This window comes from Gambusia affinis, linkage group LG03 (assembly GCF_019740435.1).
Source record: "Gambusia affinis linkage group LG03, SWU_Gaff_1.0, whole genome shotgun sequence".
Lineage (NCBI taxonomy): Eukaryota > Metazoa > Chordata > Actinopteri > Cyprinodontiformes > Poeciliidae > Gambusia > Gambusia affinis.
Genome location: NC_057870.1, coordinates 16,785,149 through 16,809,333, shown reverse-complemented (window position 1 = coordinate 16,809,333; position 24,185 = coordinate 16,785,149). Strand labels below are relative to the sequence as shown.

The 24,185-nt window shown below is 38.5% G+C and overlaps 1 protein-coding gene and 1 long non-coding RNA gene across 6 annotated transcripts in view; one reads left to right on the top strand and one right to left on the bottom strand.

Annotated features, from left to right (window-relative positions):
* Positions 1–1,894: 1,894 nt before the first annotated feature.
* nsd3 (nuclear receptor binding SET domain protein 3) overlaps positions 1,895–24,185 on the top strand; it is a 36,755-nt gene continuing 14,464 nt past the window's right edge. For 2 of the 5 annotated variants that reach the window (XM_044108704.1, XM_044108694.1), the window contains exons 1-14: positions 1,896–2,341; positions 9,104–9,963; positions 10,835–11,092; positions 11,181–11,343; positions 11,726–11,880; positions 13,337–13,966; positions 14,044–14,209; positions 17,818–17,918; positions 18,881–18,926; positions 19,011–19,141; positions 20,614–20,739; positions 21,376–21,502; positions 21,595–21,795; positions 23,857–24,036. In XM_044108704.1, the coding sequence (XP_043964639.1) occupies positions 9,148–9,963; positions 10,835–11,092; positions 11,181–11,343; positions 11,726–11,880; positions 13,337–13,966; positions 14,044–14,209; positions 17,818–17,918; positions 18,881–18,926; positions 19,011–19,141; positions 20,614–20,739; positions 21,376–21,502; positions 21,595–21,795; positions 23,857–24,036 (3,100 nt within the window). In that variant the 5' untranslated portion in view covers positions 1,896–2,341; positions 9,104–9,147. Of the gene's footprint in view, positions 2,342–9,103; positions 9,964–10,834; positions 11,093–11,180; positions 11,344–11,725; positions 11,881–13,336; positions 13,967–14,043; positions 14,210–17,817; positions 17,919–18,880; positions 18,927–19,010; positions 19,142–20,613; positions 20,740–21,375; positions 21,503–21,594; positions 21,796–23,856; positions 24,037–24,185 lie in introns of all 5 variants that reach the window. The other 3 variants (XM_044108684.1, XM_044108666.1, XM_044108675.1) reach the window with 3 other exon arrangements.
* Positions 19,068–24,185, bottom strand: part of LOC122826629 — a 28,006-nt gene continuing 22,888 nt past the window's right edge. The window contains exon 3 of the long non-coding RNA XR_006369831.1: positions 19,068–19,146. This is a non-coding gene — a long non-coding RNA (uncharacterized LOC122826629). The remainder of the gene's footprint in view (positions 19,147–24,185) is intronic.

The following is a 24,185-nucleotide window of genomic DNA, read 5'->3' as shown; positions in this document are numbered from 1 at the left end:
AAATATTTACCATTACCATACCACAGAATACCACTTTTATTTATAAAAGCACTTTAAAATAATTTAATGTCTATAAAGTGCTGTACATATGCACAACAATAAAAATAGAAAGGTTAAACAGAGGTAAGTTAAAACAGCCTATTAAATCGTTAAAATAGAGTCTAAACCTCAGGATGTGCAGAAGGCTTTAGTGAATAAATTTGTTTTTAAAAGGTTTTTAAACTCAGAAAGAAAAGAAGAAAACCAATCACAATTTGGAAAACAGCTACAAAAAAGCCCAAACTCCTCTAAGCTTCTGTTTGGATTTACGGAAATCAAGAAACTTAATAAGATTAATAAGCAGTTGTTAAATCTTAAATATTAAATTTAATGTTAAAAGAGCTCTTATTTTCCAGGTTTCTTCAAATAGTCATGGTGATGGATGTAGACTTTTTGAAAATATTTATATTTTTAAGCTGGAGATGGATACCTGCACCAGAACCCTCCCAACCCCAATGGGATAAGTAAGGGTGTAAGACAATGGATGGATGGATGGAGGGATGGAGGGAGAGATGGATGGATGGATATTTTTATGTTCTTCTATTTATGAAGTGTCCTTGTTGTACAACCCATAAGAAAATAAACCCTTTATTACTGCTAATTTGACTGCAGAAGCCATTTTGACTTTTGGACTCAGGTTGGCATGGAAACCTCCTGATTTCCAAGTTGTAACTTGTAATCAGTGTCTTATTTGACTCCACAAACTTTAATCACTTAGTTTACAGAAGATCTGAATTAAACTGACATCACAACCACAAAGTGAGTCTATGCTGCCTTTTTAGTACTCATTATACAATATTCAGTGTCGACAAATGTCATTTACCAACAAAAACAAAAAGATACACCATCTGATCACAAATAAAAATGATTGATTAATCAACACACACATATATGTATTTCTCTAATCTACTAGCATTTAATTTATGGCTGAACGTATTCACACAAAGTAAACAAACTCATATAAAAAATACCAAAATTTTTATTTGTCTTACAGTGTATGATAATAATAATAATAATAATAATAATAATAATAATAGTTATTATTATTATTATTATTATTATTATTATTATTATTATTATTATTATTATTATTATTATTATTGTTGTTGTTGTTGTTGTTGTTGTTGTTGTTGTTCAATTTGTTTATATATATATATATATTGTTTTAACACTATATATAATGTTAAAACAATATATATTGAAGTTACATTGCAGTATATATTATTTGACTTCATTTAATTGTATGTTTAGTGAGATCACTGAATTTTTTAGAGGCCTCTAATGGTCCAGCTAGTTACATTTACACAATTACATTTATCTGAGTCAGTTTTTGAAAAAGATTTCTGGGTTTTCCACCCACTGAATGAAAAACAAAGACACAGACACACATTTGCAGTTTATGTTAAAGTTTCATGAGTTTTTTTATTCAAAGATTTGGAGAAAAAATATTTTTGCCTGATTTTGTTATTTCTCATTACTTATTTGAATTATTGTACGTTTTGTCCTTAAAATACCAAAGTTTCCTCTTAACTTTATATTTTGGTTAATCTGATGATGTAATATTTGATCATTTGATCTCATTATTTGAGTAAACTTTTCCCCAAATACTTGAGTACTTTCTTGGATGGCTACATTTTATTTTTACTCGAGTAGAAATATGTTGAAGTAGTGTTACTTTTACTTGAGTACAATATTTGGGTACTCTGCAACTTTACTTGACTGGTGTGACGTCACTCACACATCCGGCGTTTCAAATTCCGTGCTGAACGGAACGCAGGAATAATTCAGAGTTGACTGGTGTGACGTCATTCACACATCCGAGTTTCAAATTCCGTGCTGACCAGAATGCAGCAAGAAAAAATAAAGTAGAGATAGGAGTGCTATTTGATTGTATGGTGCAACGGCCTGCCATACCCTGAACCAAGCGGGACTTAAAAGCTATATTGCAGAGCGCTTTTGTGAAACTAAAGGAAGAGGACGCTAGAGATGAGCATTAAGAAGGCAGGAGGGGCGAGAATTAGACGTGTCTTTCTCCAACGGGGTTCCGACTAAATGCTGGGGTCTTAGAACTGACGAAGAGCCAGGCTTTGGGATTGGATAGCGACCATATAGCGTAACAGCACCCCCGCCCCCCATCATCATCTCCTGTGTTGAGAATTGCGTTAAAAAAGGAAAGGCCTGAGCTTTGTCAACATTACGGGATTAATATATTTTTTTATTTTTTTATTTTGTCCCTCCCTCCTTTAGATTAAGAGGAACGGTTGCAGGCTGGTGTATGTGTTTAGAATGGGACACGCTGAAGGTATTTGCATCTTTATTTCTCTGTTTTACCCGCATCTTTCGGCTCGGCATCAAAATCTGTGCTGCCCCTTTGCTGTTCCTCCGGAGCGACAAGCGTATTTGGCGTATCTGCACCGTAGTTAGCCGTTCCCTCGCCTCCTCACGGGCGGGTATCGCTTGTTTCGGACACATTTTTCGCTCCGAAACGCCAGTAATGGAGGTTTAATCACGGCAGACAATTTGATTTAAAGGGGCACAGGCAGCCATATTAGGAGTGCAGCGTTAGCCAACATTAGCATCTCCTTTCATCTTTCCCATGTTTGTCCCGCATTACTGAACAACAGGAGACGCCTAGCTGTGTGTGTCTGAATATTAAAAGGCATTTAGTGGTTTCATGTTGGGATTTTCATCTCAATAAACCCCCAACATCTTCTTATTTTGATCCATTTGATGCCCGGTAGCTTGATGCTAACATCGCAGGCAGCTAAAACATCATTCAGTGAAATATGTGTATTTTTTCTGAGTGCGCAGTCGTTTTGTGATGAAACCAACACATTTATTGCCAGCTGTTATGATTTACTGCATCGTTTCTAAGCGAAATGAATCCCCTGAATTGATGTTGGTGGCTTTTGACCGCTAATCGACACCGTATGGATGTTTACATTATTTACCTTTCGGTTGCTGAGGAGCCTGTGTGCGTCCACACGTCAAGTCACATTGAGTGGATCAGTCCATTTCACTTCACACTTTTAAACCTGATTAATCGATCATCACAGATATTAGATGTGTTAAAGCAGCTGCCGTGAGAAAGCTCTTTGTTTTGTTTGTGAAAGCTCGTATCTATGTGTTTGTGTTGATGGGGTTAAATGCACAAAAACAAAAGCCTGCAAAAGCTCCCAGTGACCAGTGCATTAAACCTAAAATTAGACTAAATGTTTAATGTAAAAATGTAATGTTGGTTGACAGGATTAACCATATAATCTCTGTAAGTATCTAGCATGCAAGCTTCAAAATTCACGTGCCTGTTTTTTAATTGGAGTTCAGGTTCTTACTAGAAATGATCCGATCTGCTTTTTTCTGGTTAATACCGATTCATGGTTTTCTTTGAGATCTAGCAATTTAATTTAATCACAAATTGGTAAAGTACCAAAACATTGTTCACTACTTCAACATAATTTCACTCAAGTAAAAGTAAAGAAATTACTCAAAATATTTTGTAAAATACTACTTCATTAGTGAGTTCTTAATCACAAGATTTGATTTAATCGTTAGAATAAATGTCATCAGGCAGACAAAAATGTAAAGTTGTGTATAAATTCTGCTATTTTAAAGACTAAAATGAATACAAATAGATGACATATGGGATTTTCATCTCAATAAACCCCCAACATCTTCTTATTTTGATCCATTTGATGCCCGGTACAAAAAAGAAATCAAAGCAGAAGTACAAATTTCCAAATAATATTTTTCCAACATTAGGCTTATGAAACCAATACTTATATCAACACTTTAATGTATTTTGGTCAAAATATGCTTGCTCTTTATTTATTTTCCACAAAATTACCCAAGTAATTGTAATTGAGACTGCATCTAGTTACTACCCACCTCTGCATTTAAGATGAGCTACTCTTTGTTAATCTGTGTTACAAGGTTTTCCCCAGAAAACTTGCAAAGCCCAGCGGTTGAGGCACTTGGGGCGTCATTCATCCTGTGTTTATATAAAAAAATATTTAAAATTGACAGGAAACTTGAAAATATCTCTTGATAATTATGTGTTATTAGAAGATTAATATCTGAACAGCAACTATAAAGTCTTAAAAAATGAAAAGATTTTTAAAAACTTTAGTAAATAAGCAGTTCTTAGCCTGGTGGGGGCACAAGTAAAGCCTGGTGGCCTGCCAGGCTTATAATTTACTGGGGGGAAACTCTGTCTGTCGGGGGAATTTACAGCTAACATGGCAACCCAATAAATAGAAACAAAAGAAAACGGACACAAAAGAGAAAGATGTGCTGCAGTTCTGTGTTTCTTTCCAGCATAAACCCAAACAAATTAGTAGATTTATCCATTTCTAAGGCATGCGTTACAAATGGGTTCTGTCACAATTTTAAACCATTGTTGTTGTTTCCAAGACAACTTTCATATACAAATGGGAGCTGTCTTCAAAAGGACATTTCCAATTAATTAATAACCCCCCAGGGATATGATGTGCGTCTGCTTTAATAGCTGATTATTTAAAGTAACTCACCGTCTACTGTAGGTTAATGTGGTGACTGGACTCCACTTAACGTCCACCATCAGATCACTCAGAGTCATTTCGGATTTCTCATATTTTATGAGCTGAAACCACAGTGAATGTGAGGAATACTGTATTGTCAGATGTCATAGCATTAAACTTGAGCATTTTAATGACTATTTATCTCCATAATTCATGATAAGGCTGAAGTACAAATAAAAAAAAGAAACTTATGCAGTAGTTTATTTACATGGGGGGAAAAAATGGAAGTTGGAGGAAGTGAAATGGTGCAACGAGTGTAGAAACTGGAGAAGGACAGAACCTTCAGCCATTAATTTGAATGGAGACAAAAAATAAAATCCTGAAAAAATCAATCAAATTTGAAATTTAATTAAAAACATATATATACAACTCAGGGCTGCACAGTGGCACAGTTGGTAGAGCTGTTGCCTTGCAGCAAGAAGGTCCTGGGTTCGATTCCCAGCCCGGGGTCTTTCTGCATGGAGTTTGCATGTTCTCCCTGTGCATGGTGGGTTCTCTCCGGGTTCTCCGGCTTCCTCCCACAGTCCAAAAACATGACTGTCAGGTTAATTGGTCTCTCTAAATTCTCCCTAAGTGTGTGTGTGAATGGTTGTGTGTTCTGTCTGTCTCTGTGTTGCCCTGCGACAGACTGGCGACCTGTCCAGGGTGAACCCGCATCTCACCCGGAACGTAGCTGGAGATAGAAACCAGCAACCCTCCCGGCCCCATTAGGGACAAGGGTGAACAGAAAATGGATGGATGGATGGATGGATGGATGAAAAAATGAAGAGCCCACTGCACTGAACCCCATAGAAAATCTCCTGGTTTTTCTATCAATTATTGATTTCTGAACTCTTCCTGAGTTAAAACATTAGTATTGTTGTTTCTAAATCAACATGAACTTGTTTTATTTGCATTATTTGAGGTCTGAACCCACTGCATCTTTTTTGTTTGACCATTTTTCATTTTCTGTAAATAAATACTAAATTTTGGTTGGAATTTCAGAGACATGTTGCTAGTAGTTCATAGAATAAAAGAACAATCTTCATTTTACCCAAACATATACCTATAGAAAGTAAAATAAGAGAAACTGATTATTTTAAGTGGTATCTTGATTTTTTTCAGAGCTCTATATGCTGTAATTTTTTCCCAAGCTTGATTATTTGGCAGATTTTTTTTCAGCCTTTTATTTTTGTGCCTTTATTAAAGTAATCCTGTTATTTAGTGATCAATTGAGCCACTTGTTATGTACTTTGTTCTAATTTAAAATCTAAGGCATTAATTTACTTCCTGGATTTCTTTTTTATGTTGGCGTTCAGTGCCTTCAAAGCACCAATCAGGGGTTTTCTACGGTACGACTTTCTGACTCATGTCTTCACTGATTCAGATGTTTTGTCTACAAAACATTTAAAAGAAAATGTGCTGAAAAAAAATGTGAAAAGGCAAGATATTTTTTCAATTTTTAAAAAAACTTAAAAGAAGACCATCTAAGCTGGTGCTGGTTTATTCTTGTAGGAGGAAAACAATAAGACTTAATAGTTTTGGTGCATTTAAAAGGGCAATTTCATATAAAGTCGACTTTTTTGCGGCTTACATTTATATTATAATGTTATTTCCTCATCAAAAACAAACCTGGAGTGTTGCTCTGTATCTTTTGCGCATGTTTTAGAAATCCTTTAATCTCCATGGCAACCATTCAGCTGTGCAAAACGTCTTGGTGGGCCTAGCTCCGCCTTTGAGATACAGCTCTTCCTCAGAGCTGCAGTTTCTTAGCTTCAGAGCTCCTGCTTCACTGAGCGACTCCTTCAGACTAGCCAGCAGCAAGCAGCAAACATTTGGTGGAACTGCACATCAGCTGCACTCGATGTACAGGTTTCTTCTCAGTGTTACACTGGTAAAAACGTTGTTAAAGGGTTAATAGAGGAGTGATGTCGTGATGACCACCTGAAGGTGGAGTTTTACAACAAGCAGGAGGTTTTAAAGAGACAGAGGCCCAATTTACAGGAGTTAAATTACCATATCAAATTTCCTTTAAGTCATATTTGATATATGTAGCCTTTTTATAACTACTGAAGGTAACATAGTTAATTACTTGTGGTATAAAATGACACTTTGGGCCTGCTGCTCAGGATCAATATTTAGTTGGCTGAAAGGTTTAAAGTGGTGTTCCTGTTCTGCATTTCAGTGATTATAGATTTTAGGGACTGAGAAGGTTCAGAGTGAGAGGTAGTGTCTAAATATTCAATAATAATATCACAAATGCATGTTTTCCTATTATCATCCCCTGATTATTTCTTTTGCATTTCGTGGCGGTTTTATAGTTTCATCAGTGTACTTTCGCATTTATACACATGAAAACGCTCATCACTTCTTCATCAACATGAGATAATGTCAGAAAATCCAATAATTATTGGATTCAGTCTTTGAACACAAACCATTCAATCAAGTATAGTTGGAAATAACTTCAAAATCACTTCCACTGTTCCAGTCCTCAGAAAACCAGCGTCAGGTCGTCGTCCTGAGGGATAAACTGCTGTTAGGGTCACAAGCCAATTACTGTGTATTTCTCTACATTTCATTCTTTCCAAACCAAACGGACAATGATGCATGTTGGCTTTGCACGTTGTTGTGTGTTCCACTAATTTGGTGAAATGTAAACCATTAGAGGTGCAACTCTATCGCCTTTTCATCATCAGTCAGAATACTGAGTTTCATAGATGTTCCTGTTGGTTTTATACAACGTTAAACTCATTATTTCTGAATTTTGAGTGCAAATGGAAACCATTATAAAACTTTTTCACCTCCACCATTTGAGGAATAATCTAATACTTTAGATTATATTAACCCAGTAGCTTGTGAATAATTTGTTTGATAAATGGCACAACAATTGGTGTGACTAGAGCTGCAGTGATCAGGCTTTTACAGGCTGATATTAATAACTGTATCGTGTAAAAACTGGCATGACCATTTCATCCTTTTCAGGAAAACATCCTGAAACTCCTTGTGAGATTGGCTGTCACCAGTGCTAAAAATATGCTTCCTGTATGGGCAGTGAGCATCTACTGAACAGACCAAATATATTCTTTCAAAGCAGAATTTTCATATGTTAAAATATATTGCACAACATATTGCATCCAAGCAGTCTTGTGGAACTGGGATTTTTCCTCCTTCAAAAACGTAGCGATTTGAAGAAATTGCTGTCTCCATGTGTGGATCACAGTTTATCTTTCTAGATAACGAGATGTTTGGTAACTCGAAGTAAAATGTGCACAAAAGAATCTCTTCTTTGTCTCTGCAGAATAAGTGGGAGACTTTCAGCTTTGATGCTTTAAACAAGGAGGAAACAGATTCATTTTAATTTGACCTGCTGATCGTCATTCAGAACCAATCAAGGCAAAGCTGGAAAATTTCAGTAGCTGCTTGGCTGGTTTAAATGTTTCTTTGCTTTCAGGCCAGAGCTGCACAAAATATTGAATCTCAGTTACTGGAATATAAATATGTGCAAAATGAAAATTGCCAAGGACTTACTAGGTGCAATATTTGATCTGATATGATGATATTCCATGATCCTGAAATCTCTAAAAAACAGAAACGCTGATGTCATTTGGCATACAGATAAAAACGGCTTTGATTTGATTGATACAATAATATTTAAGCACACAACTCTTATAATAAAGGTTTTATTTGTGCGTTCCTCTGGAGCCAAAGGGCCACATAAATGGGTACGGCTGTCCCCCTGACCTCAGGTTTGACACGTATTTCTAAAGAGAAATACAACTTTTTGTCATGTGCAGGACTGCAACTAATGGTTATTTTATTAATTGATTATTCTGACAATTAAAAAAAAAAAGGCACACTTTTCTTCTTAACCACCTTATTCTATTTTATACGATATTGAAAAATCCATAAAATTGAATTAAATTCCTTTATAAAATAGAAAAATAAACATTTATTGCCTTAAATGCATTAGTATAACATTCTTTAAAGGTTTGCTTGATGATTTGGAGCAAAAGATTCATCTGCAGCTAAAAACAAAAGTTTCATATGAACACAAATGAGGAGATAACCTATTGACTTTTATTTTTAGTCAACAGAACTTGCCATCTAAGATTTTCTGTTCTTTGTTTTACTCAAACGTAAACCTATAAAATGTAAAATCAGGGAAACTGATCATTTTAAGTGGTTTCTTAATTTTTTTCCAGAGCTATATGTTGTGGGTTTTGTAGAGTTTTGTCTTAATCCTGGTCTACCTGAGTTGTTATTTCAGCAAATTAACTTTTAGAGTCTGTATACTCCAGTTAGCGATGAATCGGTTACTAAATTAGTTGACAATTATTTGAATATTTGATTCATTAATCTGATTAATTGCTTCAGCTCTGGTCTTGTGCAGGTTGTAGTTAACAAAACAGAAGAATATGGAATAAAGATCTTTCATTGTGTTTAAAATATCGATCTTTAATGTGTTTTACGATCCATTTAAAGCTCTCTGTGATTTTAGTTGTTTAAAGTTTCCCCGTCTTTGTCTCCAGGTCCAGTCAAAGAAAAAGACAGTTAAGGATGCAGGAGCCCAACAATGGATTTCTCCTTCTCTTTCATGCAAGGGATCATGGGAAATACAATTCAGCAACCCCCTCAGCTCATTGACTCAGCCAACATCAGACAGGACGGCTCCTGCGACACCGGCAGTGACCCGGGTGAGGATAGCGGTCCCTCTTACGATGCTGCCCTGGATGCAGAGTTCTCTTACCCGCCGTCAGCCTCGGAGGACATGCCGCAGGTCCCTAACGGCTACCCCCCGGGTCTGGGCCTGTACGAGCCCCAGGCCAAGTTCTCCATGTACTCGCAGTTCCCCAATGGCTCGGCTAATGGCTACGGCGCCATACGGAGCTACGGGGACCACGGCCTCCTGCCGGGGGAGGGAACTGTCCTGAGAGGACCCGGCCTCCATGAGAGACCTCTGTCCCCTGTGTCTCCGCCGCTGTCGGTACATCACCCGCACCTCCACCACCCCCATCACCATCACCACCACCACGCACACCCTTTCCACTCGAACCCGCCCCACATACAAACCCACTCACACCCGCACAGCCCCCCGCCGCCTCCACCACTGCCGCTGCCCGCCCAGCACCAGCTGTCCCAGACGCCTCACATCATGAGCCACAACCTGCCGCCGCCGCCCCCCTTACACCTGCCTTCCTCCAGCCCCCCGCCATCCCTGGTGGACAGCACCCCGTCTTCTCAGCCCGCGCTCGCTCCATCCAACACCCCCGGCGGCGTGCTGAAGAAAACCAGCTCTCCAGAGATCAAGCTGAAGATCATAAAGACGTATCAGAACGGAAAGGAGTTGTTTGAGTCTGCGCTGTGTGGGGATCTGCTGCAGGAGCTGCAGGTAACGGGTCAAATTCAGGGTGTATACATGACTCTGTAATTTCACGTCTCACTCCTCTGGCGCATATTATTCTTTTAGAAAATACATTTAAACTTCTTTAGGGGGACAAGTTGTGTAAAAATTACATTTTATAGTTACAATTCTTCCCAGTATAAAAACAATGCGCCATAACTCAGTGTTGCCTCTCCCCCACCTCAAACTGGCCATTATCGAGGTTTTACACAAGTAAATAAACATCATTACTAGGAATTAGGGTCAAAGAAAAACTACTTTTTAATATTTAATATGTCAAGATGCAGGAAGAAAATCTAAAAAATGTAATTTCTAAATGGTGAAAGGAATATACTCATGGAAAACATAATGTCTGATTCTCCAGATGGTCCTGAAGCAGTGGATCTCTAAACATGTCCAGACTAAAGTTGAGATTAGATTTTAGTATTTAGTACCAGTACCACCAGAAAGTACTGACACCCACTTTTTTCCTTATTTTGCGTTTTATCAGTGGTGTCCTTATTTACTTTTTTTTATTTTATTTTATTTTTATTAAAAATTAAGAATTGAGGATGTCCTTTTGCCAAAAGTATTTCAACAAAATACTCAGCAACGGGTGTGAATACTTGGGATATTTACCGATTATGTTTATCTTTTTGTATGAAGTTTGTATCCATTTTCCAAAAAATGTGTCTGAAAATGTGTATTTCATTGTATCATTATGGGGTATTTTGCATAGATGTTTCAAAAGAAAATAAGAATTTGCAGTATAACAATATGAGGAAAAATTTTAGACTTTCAGGTTGCTACAAATATTAAAAGTAACTAAATGAAAACAACAGGTGCAACGTTGTCTTGATAACTTTTTGCGGTCCTCTAGAAGGAGTCTCAGAAGAACGAGGCGACTCAAATGCAGCGCAGACACGAGAGGAAGAAGGAGAAGAGGAAAAAGAGCGCGAGGTTGCAGCTTCAGGCTCAGCAGAGTGTGGAGCGGAGCCAAGAGCAAACCGCTTCCACCGCCCAGACAGAGGAGTCCGTCCAGCCGCAGTCAAGAGAACCGCCGCCAAGCGACCCGCCGCCGGCCCAGACGGAGAAAACTCAGAGGACGGTCATCAAAACTGAACCAAAAACACAGAAGGCAAAGAGCAAAGCAGCTTAGCACCTTCAATTCAAGTTTCTGTGGGATCTTAGATCTAGACCAGTAACGAGTGAATCTTCATCTTTAGATTCCTAAAGTCCATCATCCGTCGGTGATCCAGGAGACGGGGTTCTGTAAGGAGTTTGTGATTGGAGATCTGGTGTGGTCCAAAGTGGGCACCTACCCCTGGTGGCCCTGCATGGTCTCCTCCGACCCACAGATGAAGGTCCACACTCGCATCAACACCAGAGGTAAGAGCCGTTAAGTACGGCGGCACCGATCTTTAAAAAGCCTTACCTTTGGCGGATGCTGCTTTTTTTTTTGTCTTAAATGTTGCTACATACAACAAGAAAGTGCTTGAGTTATTAGCTATTGTTATCTGTGAACGTGCAGATGTGACCTGGTGGGCCACTCTGTCAGTCAAACTTCTCTTATGGGAGAGCAGAAGAGGACAGTAGTTGTTTCATTTATTTATTTATTTATTCATAATATTTTTGCTCAGGTAGATAAGATCGATGGATTAGATTGGCTTCACATTTAAGTATCAGCCGATATTGGTACACCTCTAATCACAAGACTGTTGACCAAATCTCTCTAGTGACTGTGTGGTCTTGCAACTCCTCTTGTCAACAGGACACAGGGAGTATCACGTCCAGTTCTTTGGCAGCGTCGCTGAGCGCGCGTGGATCCACGAGAAGCGGATAGTCACATACCAGGGGAAGAAGCAGTTCGACGAGCTCCAGGCAGAGACGCTGCGCAAAGCCACAAACCCCGTAGAGAGACAGAAAGTATGTACAGATATTGTCTAAAAAATGCAGTTTTATCTGATATAATAAAAAAGGTTTCGAAGAGGGAAACCAGATGTTGGATACTTTTGGTTACAAAGCCATCCTAGGTTTCAGAAATGTAAGTTTAAATGCGTATTTATTTTAGGGTTTATTCACAGCAGCCATGTTTGGTCCACTTTAATCAAACTGTAGATTATTTGCCTGGAAGGTCCGGTTTGTTTGGGGAGGTGGGAACTTTGAACTCTGGTTGACCTAAAAACCCAGATGTAGGTTTGGATGAAGTGAACTCGAATGCTCAAAAAGCAGGAAGTAAACTGTAGTGCAGGGAATTCTGGGTAAATACAACCAAAACAAACATGTGTCCGACGCTAGCAGAAAAAAAAATTTTTTGGTCTTTTAAAGAGAAATCCTACAACCGCTAAAATATTACGCTACCCCATGTTTGTTTACATTTTAAGTTCCACTCATGGCTTCTTCTGGGATTTTTGTGTCATTTTCATCAGTAGTTTTTGGTGCAGCGCCTCCACAGGCGAGGGAGTGAACAGTTTTTTTAATTAGTTTGGATCGTTTGATAAAGTGGAGTCTGAAAGAGAACCACACTAGCTGAAAATGTAACAAATGTTTCGATTTTGGTCCAGAATCAAATGTAGTCTACCAAACTGTCAGGTGTGAAAACAAGAAGAAAAAAATCTGTTACTTTTTATCATTTAACAAATACTTTTAGTAATTCTAATTAACCTAAAATGGCAAATGTTTACTTTCATTTATGGTCAGACAGTGGAAAAAGTATGTTTTAAATTTTTTATACTTCCACTTGAGTCTCTACTGCTTCTAAAACCAGCCCAAGTTTTTAGCCCAAAATCCCACCAAGCTGTTTTTTTATCCAATGAGTTTATGTTTTCTGATGCCTAGAAAATTTGTCATTTCAAAAACCTCCCGATTGTTGATTCACACTGCGCCGTCACCTAGCAACCCACGCAGAGCTCCAGTGCGTTTGGCCATCTGGTTTTACTGCTATGTGGGTGGTACAATGGCTGTTGGAAAAAACCCCCAAGTGTTTTGTTTTTGACTTGCCGTCCAGAAACCACTTGCTGCATTCTTGTTGGTTATTCAGGATGCTCCACTTCTGCTTTTCAAAGATGATCTAGAGTTAGACTTGAAGGAACTCAGTGTTTCAGCTGTTTTGCAGCTTTCCGGAGGTTTGTTCCAGTTGGGGAGCGTCACTTTAAATCCAACTTATTTGGATTTAAAGTGACATTCGGCCCTAAAACAGCTCATTCTGAAACTGAACAGACTAAAATCTCATTATCTCTGAATGATTTTCTGCAAAAAATATGGTGAGCATGTTTTGTGTAGCCTGTAGATTTATCCTGTTTAAGGAAGCTTAATGGATCACTTTTTTTCAGTAAATAATTATTATTATTAAAAAAATCCTTCATGTTTTGTCTTTCTCCAGCTTTTGAAGCCCATCCCTCAGAGGGAGCGGACTCAGTGGGAAGTAGGCGTCGGCCATGCTGAGGACGCCTTTCTCATGACGCGCCAGGAACGGATCGACAACTACACCTTCATCTACGTCGACCCGGACCCCGAAGAGGCGCCGCCTACCAAGAAACCCAGCATCAAAGCTGAAAAACGGAGCCGGCGCTCCAGCGGCTCGGTCGGAAAGAAGGAGGATGTCGGCGTGAAGTCGCCCGACAGAGAGCAGCCGCCACGGAGGCAGCTGCCGCGTCGGCAGTGCAGCATTTCCAACACGGAGGACAGCTCGAACTCGCAGTCCGCCGGGGAAGAGAAGAACCAGAAGGGAGAACAGCAGAAGAAGAAGAGTTCACCGCTGCAGAACGCCGGCTCTGATGCAAAGCAGGACTCGCCGCCGCCGGTGGTCAGGCCGTGGAAAACGGCAGCGGCGAGGAAGCTGCTGCCTCTCTCCATCACCATGAAGAGGCTGAACGTAGAGATCACCAAGTGCGACTGGCCTCTCCTGCAGAAAAACATCACGCCGTCCCCAAAGAAGGACAGAGAAGAAGAGAAGAAGGAGAGGGTGGAGAGAGAGGCCCGGCAGCCCGACCTGGGGTACTGCTCACCTGACGTAGGTCTAACCAGGTGCAGATGGACGGAAGGACGGTGGCGCCATTCTGTGAGGTCTGATCTGAGTGTTTCCTTCAGCAGGACAGCAGAGCCAAACCTGAGCCCAGTCCAGAGGAGGAGGAAGAAGAGGGCGACGAAGGTGAGGAAGAGAGCGACGAGAGGAGAGGTTCTCCGGCCAGCAGGAGGAGCGAGTCAGCGAATCGACAAAACTCTTCACCTGGATCGCCCAGCAGCAGTCCGCAAGGTGAGGAAACGAATCAGAGCATCAGCCATGCTTGTTAGCTCTCCTGTAAAAAGCCTAAAAAGAAATCAGTTTTTTAATAAAGCAGCAAAACGTCACTGAGCTTGTCACAGTCACAAATGTTGCTAGATGATAAATTGTCCCAGAAGTTATTGTGATAAACCATAATATTGTTTAGAGACCAAGTAGCATAATAATTTAGAAACACCAAGAACAATAAACTTTAAATTCTAACAAACATTTAACTCTGGAGCTGGAAGACATTTTAAATATTGAAAATAAATAAACAAAACAACGGAAACAACCAAATTAATTCTGAAGTCTCTGGTCACTTCAGAATTTGAGACCAATTCACCAGACTGAGGAGTTGTATCATCCAGCTGTTGGCAGAGAAAGAGAAAAACCAAAATAAATCATGCAAATGGAAATTATTGAGCTTGCTTTGATTTATCATGTGATTAATTTATTTATTGTTTATTGCGACAGGCCTAAATATCGCACTGAATAAATTCCAATCTTTAATTTTACTACCTTTATTCGCTGGGAGGAAACAATCAAAAGTATTGGTGCCGCTAACAACCACTTCAAAATAAACGTAACCACAGGATATTGGTGGTTTGGTATAATACATTGTGGGAAACCCTGATTATTACACAATAAAGTCATACAAAATAATACTAAATTCAGAATATTTCAAAAATAAAGCTGCAATAATATGTGTTGAAAGTTATATTATTAGCAGAATGAATCCCTAATAATATGGAAATACTCATAATATTAGTAGAATGAACATGTTTTGCAAAAATCAAGCTACTTTATTACATATTGCATGTTTATCTTCTTGTTTTGTACCACAGAATAAAACATTTAGAAAACCTATTGTAACAGGTTTTTGAAAACCTGAGGAAGGATAGACTTATTTTTTTACTTAACTTTTATTTGACCAGTTGAGTTATTAAGAACAAATTCTAATTTACAGTAATGACCTGGGTGAGAAGAAGAGACATTGAGAGCAGGTGTTTCTCACCCTTTTTTTGGGCCATCTGTCCATTATCCAGGTCCCTCCCCGCTCCATCAAAGAAATTGTTGGTTGCTTTGCACTGAATATTATTTTCTTATTGACATTTCTATCACTATTATTGATGTTTTGATTTTTATGCTTATTTTTGTATTTATCATAAAAAAATATTTGCCCAGAGAACAAAAAAGCTATGTGAATAGGAATTGTTTTTACAGGCGTCTACGAAAAATGCAATGAATGGACATTCAAGTTAAAATCGGCAGGCCTAACAGCAGCCAATCAGAGTGGAAAAAATATTCTTGTTCTATGCAATTTTCTGATGTCAGTTGCTAAATCTTTCACAAAATGACCAGATAAAAGATGTACAACAATGCCAGTTTAAACTTTAAACTATTTGCAAAAAGACAGTGCTCTGCAACATTAAAACATGGATTGAACTGCAACTATATCAATCATAACTCTTCTTCTCTTCAGTATTTCTGTGAGTTTCTGGTGGTGCAACTCTGTGCTGCCTTCAAGAGAATGGGACATATCATCTATAAAATTTCACCCACATGGCATTTAGTGTGCAAACCAGACCTTTCGGTGGAAAAACTAAAGTTCCAGATCCTTTTAAAGCCATACAAATATGGAATAGAAATATGGATTATAGCTCTATATAGACCTGACTATTGATTTATAGATTAATAGTTTTACTGGACAGAAATTACAAAGACCAAAGCTGGTTCTTAATCAAATCCTAAAGTGTCAAATTGAAAGTGTCATGGAGTCATCAGCCTCATGACATTAACTCTGACATGAAAATAATATTGAAGAAATAAGTATTTCAAATCCATTTAAAACATAAATAAGTGATAAATTCTTTACTATTATTTTCTATAGGGTATATTTCTTTTTGGTACCAGATGTGGTCTCAACAAACTCATGGCACTTCAACAATATTATCTTACCTTTTATCTGAAAACAGTGTGTTTGTTCTTGCCATACAGTCCTCTGTATTAATTATTTCTCAAAAGCTCTTGCCATACCAATTTATTCCTCTGTATTTAATTTAGTTTCTTAGTTTGTTCTTGCATTTTGTTATTCATTCATTTCCATTTAGTTTTCTTTGATTAGTATTATCCTCTCTTGGTTTATTGTTGTTCTCTTCAGTTTCTTTCTATTTAGTTTTATTTTATCGTTTATTGACGCTCACCACCACCACCACTAATCTTCACTCATCATGCTATTCACCTGCTGCGCCGCCTCGTCATGTGTTTCACGTCATGTGTTGATTTGCCACTCATATTGATTTGCGTCGGATTCGCTGTTTTTATGCCCTGATTCACATCTAGTTTGTCGCTCCGTTTTACGTCCCGATTCTCCGGTTTCTGAGTTTTCCACAATGTGGGTTTTTTTGTTTTGTTTGTTTGTTTGTTTTTACCTCATAAGGTGTGGAGCTGTCGGGAAGCATATCGATTGAAAAAAACAGACTCTCTTAAGCTTTTTAAAACAACGGGAAAAAATCTCGGTATTCTGATGATTGCGATTCAAAAGTGCTGCAGTACTACCGTTTCATACCGGATTACAACACCGATATTAACTGCATAAAATGAGCGCTGCCTATCGTGGTATCACCCATGGCAGGATTTTTTATTACTCTTATTTAAATGGGTTCATTTTTCAGAGGGATACACAGTGAGGGTATCGTGATTTTAGCCATCACATGTTTTTAAGAGCGATATTCTGTTGTCCTTCCATGGAAGCGAGCAGCATCCAGTCGGACAATAAAACACTTTTGCAATATAAGTTGCTGCTTTGACCTGATCACAGCACTGCCAAAACATAGGTACAAAACCCCTCAATAAAACATAGAATATTTGAAAATCAGACAGCAGACAAGTGAATCACAGCAATGTCAGCCGGTGAACGCTGAACTGAGGCGGTGAAGCTACCAGTAGCAGGAGCGCGGAGCTGCGCCAAGAAGCTAACGGAAACACTGAAGAGAAGAAGAGCTGCCATCGATACAGTCGTAGCCAAGTGTGTCTTAATGTTATACTATACAATTTTAGCAAGTTGCTCAAAGTCTGAAATGGTATTGTTGTGCATTTAAGAAGTAAAGTTTACCTTAGAGAAAACGCCCCCTTTAGTAAACATTTCCGCCAGCGCCCCCTGCCGTCCTCTGAACGGCCCCCAGGGGGCAGTACCGCCCCCGTTGAGAAACGCTATTTTAGAGGAATAAAGCAAAAAGTAATAATTAAACCTCGCTCTCTCTCATTGTACTCCATCCTTATTAAATGTTACAGCCGACTAATTAAAGGCGAAAGGTTTGTTCAAGGTGTTGATAGAAGCTGTACCAGTAGGTGTGGGACTAGTGATTCTATTTTTTAATTAAATGCTAATTTGGGATATTTTTCTTCACTTAAAAGATGAACTCAAATTAATGGTTGGACTTTTCTACATTTTTTAGGTAGAAAAGTTAATTTTAGGGCTTTCTGCTCATCTTTACCAGCAGTGCCAAAATAAGCTGGATTTTTTTTTTCTTATTATTTTTGTTCTCTGTGTGATACAAAATGCAAGTTACTGATTATTTGTTTATTTTTGCTTTCAGGCTCTCAGGAGAGGAAGCCTCAGCGGCGGTCAGTCCGGAGTAGATCTGAGTCAGAGAGAGGCACCGATCCCATCCCGAAGAAGAAAACCAAAAAAGAACAGGTATGAGTCTACCTCCGCTCAGCTGCAGGGAAAATGCTGGAGATTTGGCTTCTATGTTGTAATTTTACGCTGCACGATACAACTGAAACAAATCATGAGCTCAGATTTCCACCACAATGAACGTTTCAGATTAAATTGCTGCAGATTAGGGCTGGATGATGTAAAAATTAAATCCTGGATTTTATTTTTATGATTGATTCTAATTTTTGAATAGATTGGGTAGATTATAGATTTTTTTATTATTATTTTTTTTATTTCTTTATTTGTTTTCCTTTCTTATTTTTCTAAAAAAGACAGAACTCCTGATTTTTTTTTAAAAAAGTGGCTTTTATTTCATTCATCCTTATGAGATTTTGTTTTGTTTAATTACAAGAATAATGCCATACTATTAGCAGAAAAAAACTATTTCACCACATAAAATGTCTTAAAATTATGATGAAAAAATTTGTTTTAATGAGAAAAAATATTCAATAAAGTTATCAGAATCTGGTGTGACCCGCTCAGTTCATGAAGTTTATTCTTCAAAATCATTTCACGATTATTTCAAGGTTCTGCTACTGATGATGATTTGATGCCAATGTGTTTATAAGTATTTTTAATCTATTATTTTTATTTTATATATTTTTTTCTTGTAAGAATTGTAAAACTATTATAAAATTCCAATTTTATTGTGTAAAAGTTTTGAATTTATTATTGTAATAAAAAAAATCATAGCCTGCCCTTAATATTTTTTATTGTGGTGTTTCCTTGAATTCAAAGTTTATTTAAATAGAATCTTGTGAAGCTAGATGGCGGCCCTGGACACACTGACATCACGCTGAACTATGGAAACCTGAGGAGTGGATCGGTGGAAAGATTTTCCAAAAATTAAATGTTCTACTCTGTTAATCAAAATAATCAATTTAAGTTAAACAAATTGAAAAACACAGAGTTTATTAAAGTGTGAAATTTGTGTTTCTCAGGCTGAGATGGCTCCAGAAACCACACTGAAAACAGGATCACAGAAAGGTATAAAATACTCAACACCTCCTCAAACCCAGCAACTATAAACTCCTTCATAACTTACATGAAATCTGTGCCATCCTCCCGAAGGAGCCAGTGAGATCTCGGATGCGTGCAAACCGCTGAAGAAGAGAAGCAGAGCGTCAACGGACGTCGAAATGGCTTCGTCTCAGTACAGAGACACGTCTGATTCCGACTCCAGGGGTCTCAACGACCCACAGGTGGGCTTCCAATGAAACAACACACAAAAATGAGAAGGCACAGATGTAATAAAAGAAATGGCTCATCCTGTCATTCCTGTATCATAAAAGAAAAGGAACCGAACGCATTCACATCAACGTATAGCAGTTTTTCTTATTCAGACTGAGGATCACGTAACCCATTTAACAAAGACTCACGGATCACCTAGCTTGAAATCAACATCTTAATATATACAACCTGAAATTAAAATATTGGTCTCTTAACTAATGAGAAGAGTGGTGCTGTTTACATTTAAGGCGTTTTGAGTTATATACAGATAATGTGTGTAGACTCTAAGCTTTCCAATGATGTCAAACACATGAAAATAAAAGTAGTAGTTGTTCTTTACTACAAAGGTTGTGCACATTAACATCATTATTATTACTATTTGTGATTAAGAAGCATAATAAAAGAAAAATAGACTTGAGTGACTTTGGCAGAAACAAAAATCCTCTTCTGCACCATTAAACATAAAAAATTATCCACCCATTTCTATCCATTTTATTTATTTGCTGATTCAAATTCTTTTAGATAAAAAATAACAGCTGTTGACGTGTGCTCAGAGCACTATAAGCAGGCAAAGTCCTAAAAACTAAAACACAACTCTCACTATTGGTACGTGTTGAACTTTAAGCTAACACCACGGTACATGCAGTACCTCGCGGACCACTAGGGGGCGGCCACAAACCACAGTTTGAGATAGATCGACTTATTCACCCTTTGCAACTACCTTCCCAAATCATTTGATACTATACTGAACAAAGTTTTCCCAAGTTGTTTTTGCCAGTTTATTCATGGCTTCTACTCGCTCGAGTCAAGGTAATTTGTCTGTGAACGTAACACACTTGATTGGGACTCATAAACGACGATATTTGCAAAAGTTGGAAATAGCTAGCTTAGAAACCGACCCAGATCTCCTCCCCATCACGTGTTGATCAAATTACCGACTGTGCCTGGATTCACACCACACGATTTATATCACTATGTCATAAACAGTGTTTACTTTTACACCGGAGTAGCCTTAAAAACGCACAAAAGACGAGATGTTAGCCAGTTGCTTTTTTGTTTTGTTGTTTGCATACAATACATGCTAGGCTACATGACGGTGCGCATTGTTTCCATGGTTACGGTTAGACGCGTACCTTCTCCATAATGAGATATTTGTTACCGTTCTAATCACACAGCGCCCTTTGACAATTTCTTAAGTGAAATCAACTTAATAAAAGCGATATTAGATGACAGACATCTGTTTTTAGACTAGCTTTAAAGGAGCGCATTGATTGTTTTGATGTCCGTCATGGCGGAGCGGGCAGTTCTGGAGAGCGGGACGTCACGTGCAAAGGGTCAATAGAGATGAATGCTTTATTGTCGAGAGGCTTTTTAAGGTAAATTTAAACTGGGAAAGCTTTTCTAAGCACATATTAAAGTAATCTCATCCTTTATAATTCTCCAGGGATTATTTGGGAAGAGCCTGGACAGTCCAGCAGCGGCAGACGCTGACGCTTCTGACACTCAGTCTGTGGACTCCGGTTTGTCCCGTCAAGACAGCGGTACCGGACAGAGAGACACGGTGTGCCAGGTAAGGCTGGTCTCTGCTGGATTACAAGTTTTCAAACCGAAAATATTCACATCTGTAATTTTGTTATTATCTTTATTGATTCACAAGGAAGCAAGTTTTACAAACATATATTCACAATATCATAATGCCAATTTCAATACTTATGAAGAAAAGAAAAATAGACCAGTCCGTCATAATAAATAAAACACCCTTTGCAAGTCTATTTCTTAGAAAAAGATAACGATGTTTGAAATGCAAGGACAGTCATATTACATAAAATGCAGGAGTTAGTCATAATGGCTAGTTTTCATCAATATAAATACAACATATTACCATGTAATACAGACAACTTAACAAGCTTCTTCCAAATCATCAGAATCATCAATTACAAACATATTCAATAGTTTCAACCCAGTTACACAAATATCTCTGACGACCTGCAGCTTTAAATGGCAAAGGTTTGTTCTGCCACAGTGTTTTAAAATGTTTTATCTTAAATTTTTTTAGTGTTGCACTATTTTGTGTTAGATTAAAAAATAAAGCCCCAATAAAATACAATGAACCTTGAGTTGTAGGATTACAAAACGTGAACAAGTTGAAGGGGTGTGAGTACTTTTGCAAGGCCCTGAGTCATTAGATGATGTGTGCGTTCTTTAGATCTGCGAGGCATACGGGGAGGGTTTGGTCGTGTGTGAAGGTGATTGCAGCAGACAGTTCCACCTGGAATGTCTCGGCCTGTCGTCTCCGCCAGAGGGCCGATTCACCTGCACTGAATGTAGAAATGGTGAGAGCAAAGAAAGTTTCCCCCTAAATGTCCTGAGCTGAGTTTGTTTCTTTTGTTGTGACTTTCTGCTGTTTTATTTTTCTCTCTTTTAGGCAATCATCCTTGTTTTAGCTGTAAATCAGTGGACCCAGAGGTGACTCGTTGTTCTATGTCTGGATGCGGATGCTTCTACCACGAGGATTGTGTCCGGAAGCTGCCGGGCACCACCAGCGGTTCTGGTGGAGGGTTCTGCTGTCCGCAGCACAGCTGCTCCACCTGCTGCCTAGAGCGAGACCTGCAGCGAGCCAGCAAAGGTGGAGTGGGTTCTGCTTCATTTGTTTTCTGTTTTAAAGGTGACCTATTATGCTTCTTTGAACAGATTGGAATAGATCTATGGTCTGTACAAAACATGTAAAAACCTTGTTTTGCACAAAATCATTCTTAGGTAATGGGATTTTAGTCTGCTCAGTTCTGCCTATTTTGAGCTTGTTAGGGCCTCTTGTCACTTTAAATCCAAATAAATTGCTGCTGGCCACGCCCCCTAACTCAGCATTTACTCTCACATAGAAAAACAACTGTACATCTATGAAGAGTATTTGTGGCGCCTCCTGCACAACCAACAAGAATGCAGCAAGTGGTTTCTGGACAGTAATTCAACAACAAAACACCTCTCCTCCAGCAGCCATTGTACAGGTCATACAGCTGTAAAACCAGCTGACCAAACATGCTAGAGCTCTGACTAGATTGCTAGGTAATTTGTTTGTGCTTAACTGGGGTTGCTAGGTTGCGGCACATTTGTGATGATACATTCCGAAGGATTTTGAAACAGCTAATTTTTCAGACAGCAAAAAACCTTTAGCTTATTGACAAAAAATGGCTGAATATTTTTTTAAGTGCTTTGGTTGTGAAGCAGTAGAGACAAAAATGGAAGTATAAAGTAAAAAAAATAAATATTGCATAATTAGTATCCTTTAAGTTCCACTTTGAGTCTGGTTGCTGGAACTTTGCAATTATAAAGTGGGGAAAAGGTTGATTTGCTTAAGAAAAAGTTTATAAACAAGTGAAATTACAAGGTAATTCAAAAAGGCAAGATCAGTTCACTGGTGAATTGGTACAATATTGGAAATAATTTGCTATAGAAATAAGTAAGAGTCTCTTAAAATAGTTTTGTTTGGAGCAGATAAACTTAGAGACACATCTATAATTTTTAGTGATTCAGAACATCCAGTTCTCTGTTTGGTTTAGATGAGGTATACCTGGAAGACCATCGGGGACAGAGCTATTGCTATGTTCCTGGAAATGGATGATGATGGTGCGTCATCATGCTGCAAATAAACCAAATAAAAAAAGGAAGAAATGGCCTTCATCTCACCCAAGGGGAGACCATCATCCTGTGACATCGCTGGTGCTAATTCTCTCTGACAATAGCTACAGTAAAGTTTGTATTCAAGCTACTTTGAAAAACAGATGGACAATCTGTTTATTCAGACAGCTAGAAGGAAATGTATCAGAAATAGGTAGTGGCAGCATTATGCTGTATGCTTTTTTTAGCAGGGACAAGAAAGACGATCAGAGTAAATGTAAAACTCTCTTAGCCCTAATTTGTTATTTGTTTAATTTTCAGTTTATTTTTAGCTGTAATTGGATCCAAAAAATAATCGAAACAATTGGTTCTTTTTTTAACTTCGTTCGGATGTTGGGTCACGCTGAGGCGATTCCCATAGTGAAACACTTCACTCTGTTATCAAAGAACCAGGGATTACGTTAGGTACCCCAACGATACCCAGAATAATAACAAAATAAAGATAAATATGTCTACTGAAATTAGATGGCCACTCATTAATTTATATATGCACAATTAATTAAATTGGAATAGTCATCAAAATGACCATTTCAGCAATATTTTAATCTTGAAGAACTAGCAACAAGTTAATGTTTTGTAGTATCTGGAGAATGAGCCGTTTCAAAAACTTCCTACTTGTTAAGTCACCTTTGACGAGCACTGCGCCGTTACCTAGCAACCCCAGCTGAGCTCCAGCGCGTTTGATCAGCTGGCTTTACCGCTGATGCACTGTACAATAGTTGCTGGAAAAGACAAGTGTTTTGTTGCTGACTTACCATCCAGAACCACTTTCTGCATTCTTAATGGTTGTGCAGGAGGCTCCAATACTGCTTTTCAAACATCTATGTTTGTATAATTGCTTATCTGTTTGTAGCTATTTTCCCTTGTGAATGCAAGCATATTTCGCTCATAGTCCTATCCTAACTTATTCAAGGAAGTGTAATAGGTCACCTTTAAAATAAAGTCAACAGTGAAGGAAAGTTTTCTGCTCTGTACCTAACCTGTGATGATAAAGGTATGGTTCGTTTTGCAGGCCGTCTGATTCGTTGTATCCGCTGCCCATTGGCTTATCACCCCAGCGACGGCTGCCTGGCCGCCGGCAGCGTCATCCTCACCCATCACATCATGATCTGCAGCAACCACGGCAGCGCCAAGAAGAACGGCCTCCTCTCGTCCCCCGTCAACGTCGGCTGGTGCTTTCTGTGTGCCAGAGGTAAGCCTTCACCACTGGATGCGCCGCCATCTTGACTTCATCACTGCTTAGTGTTTTGGCTTCAGCCCAGAGTTAGCATCTCATGGGTTAAAAGTTACATTTGATATTTTAACGTGTAGATATTTTGATTTGTGTTTCATGTTTAGGGA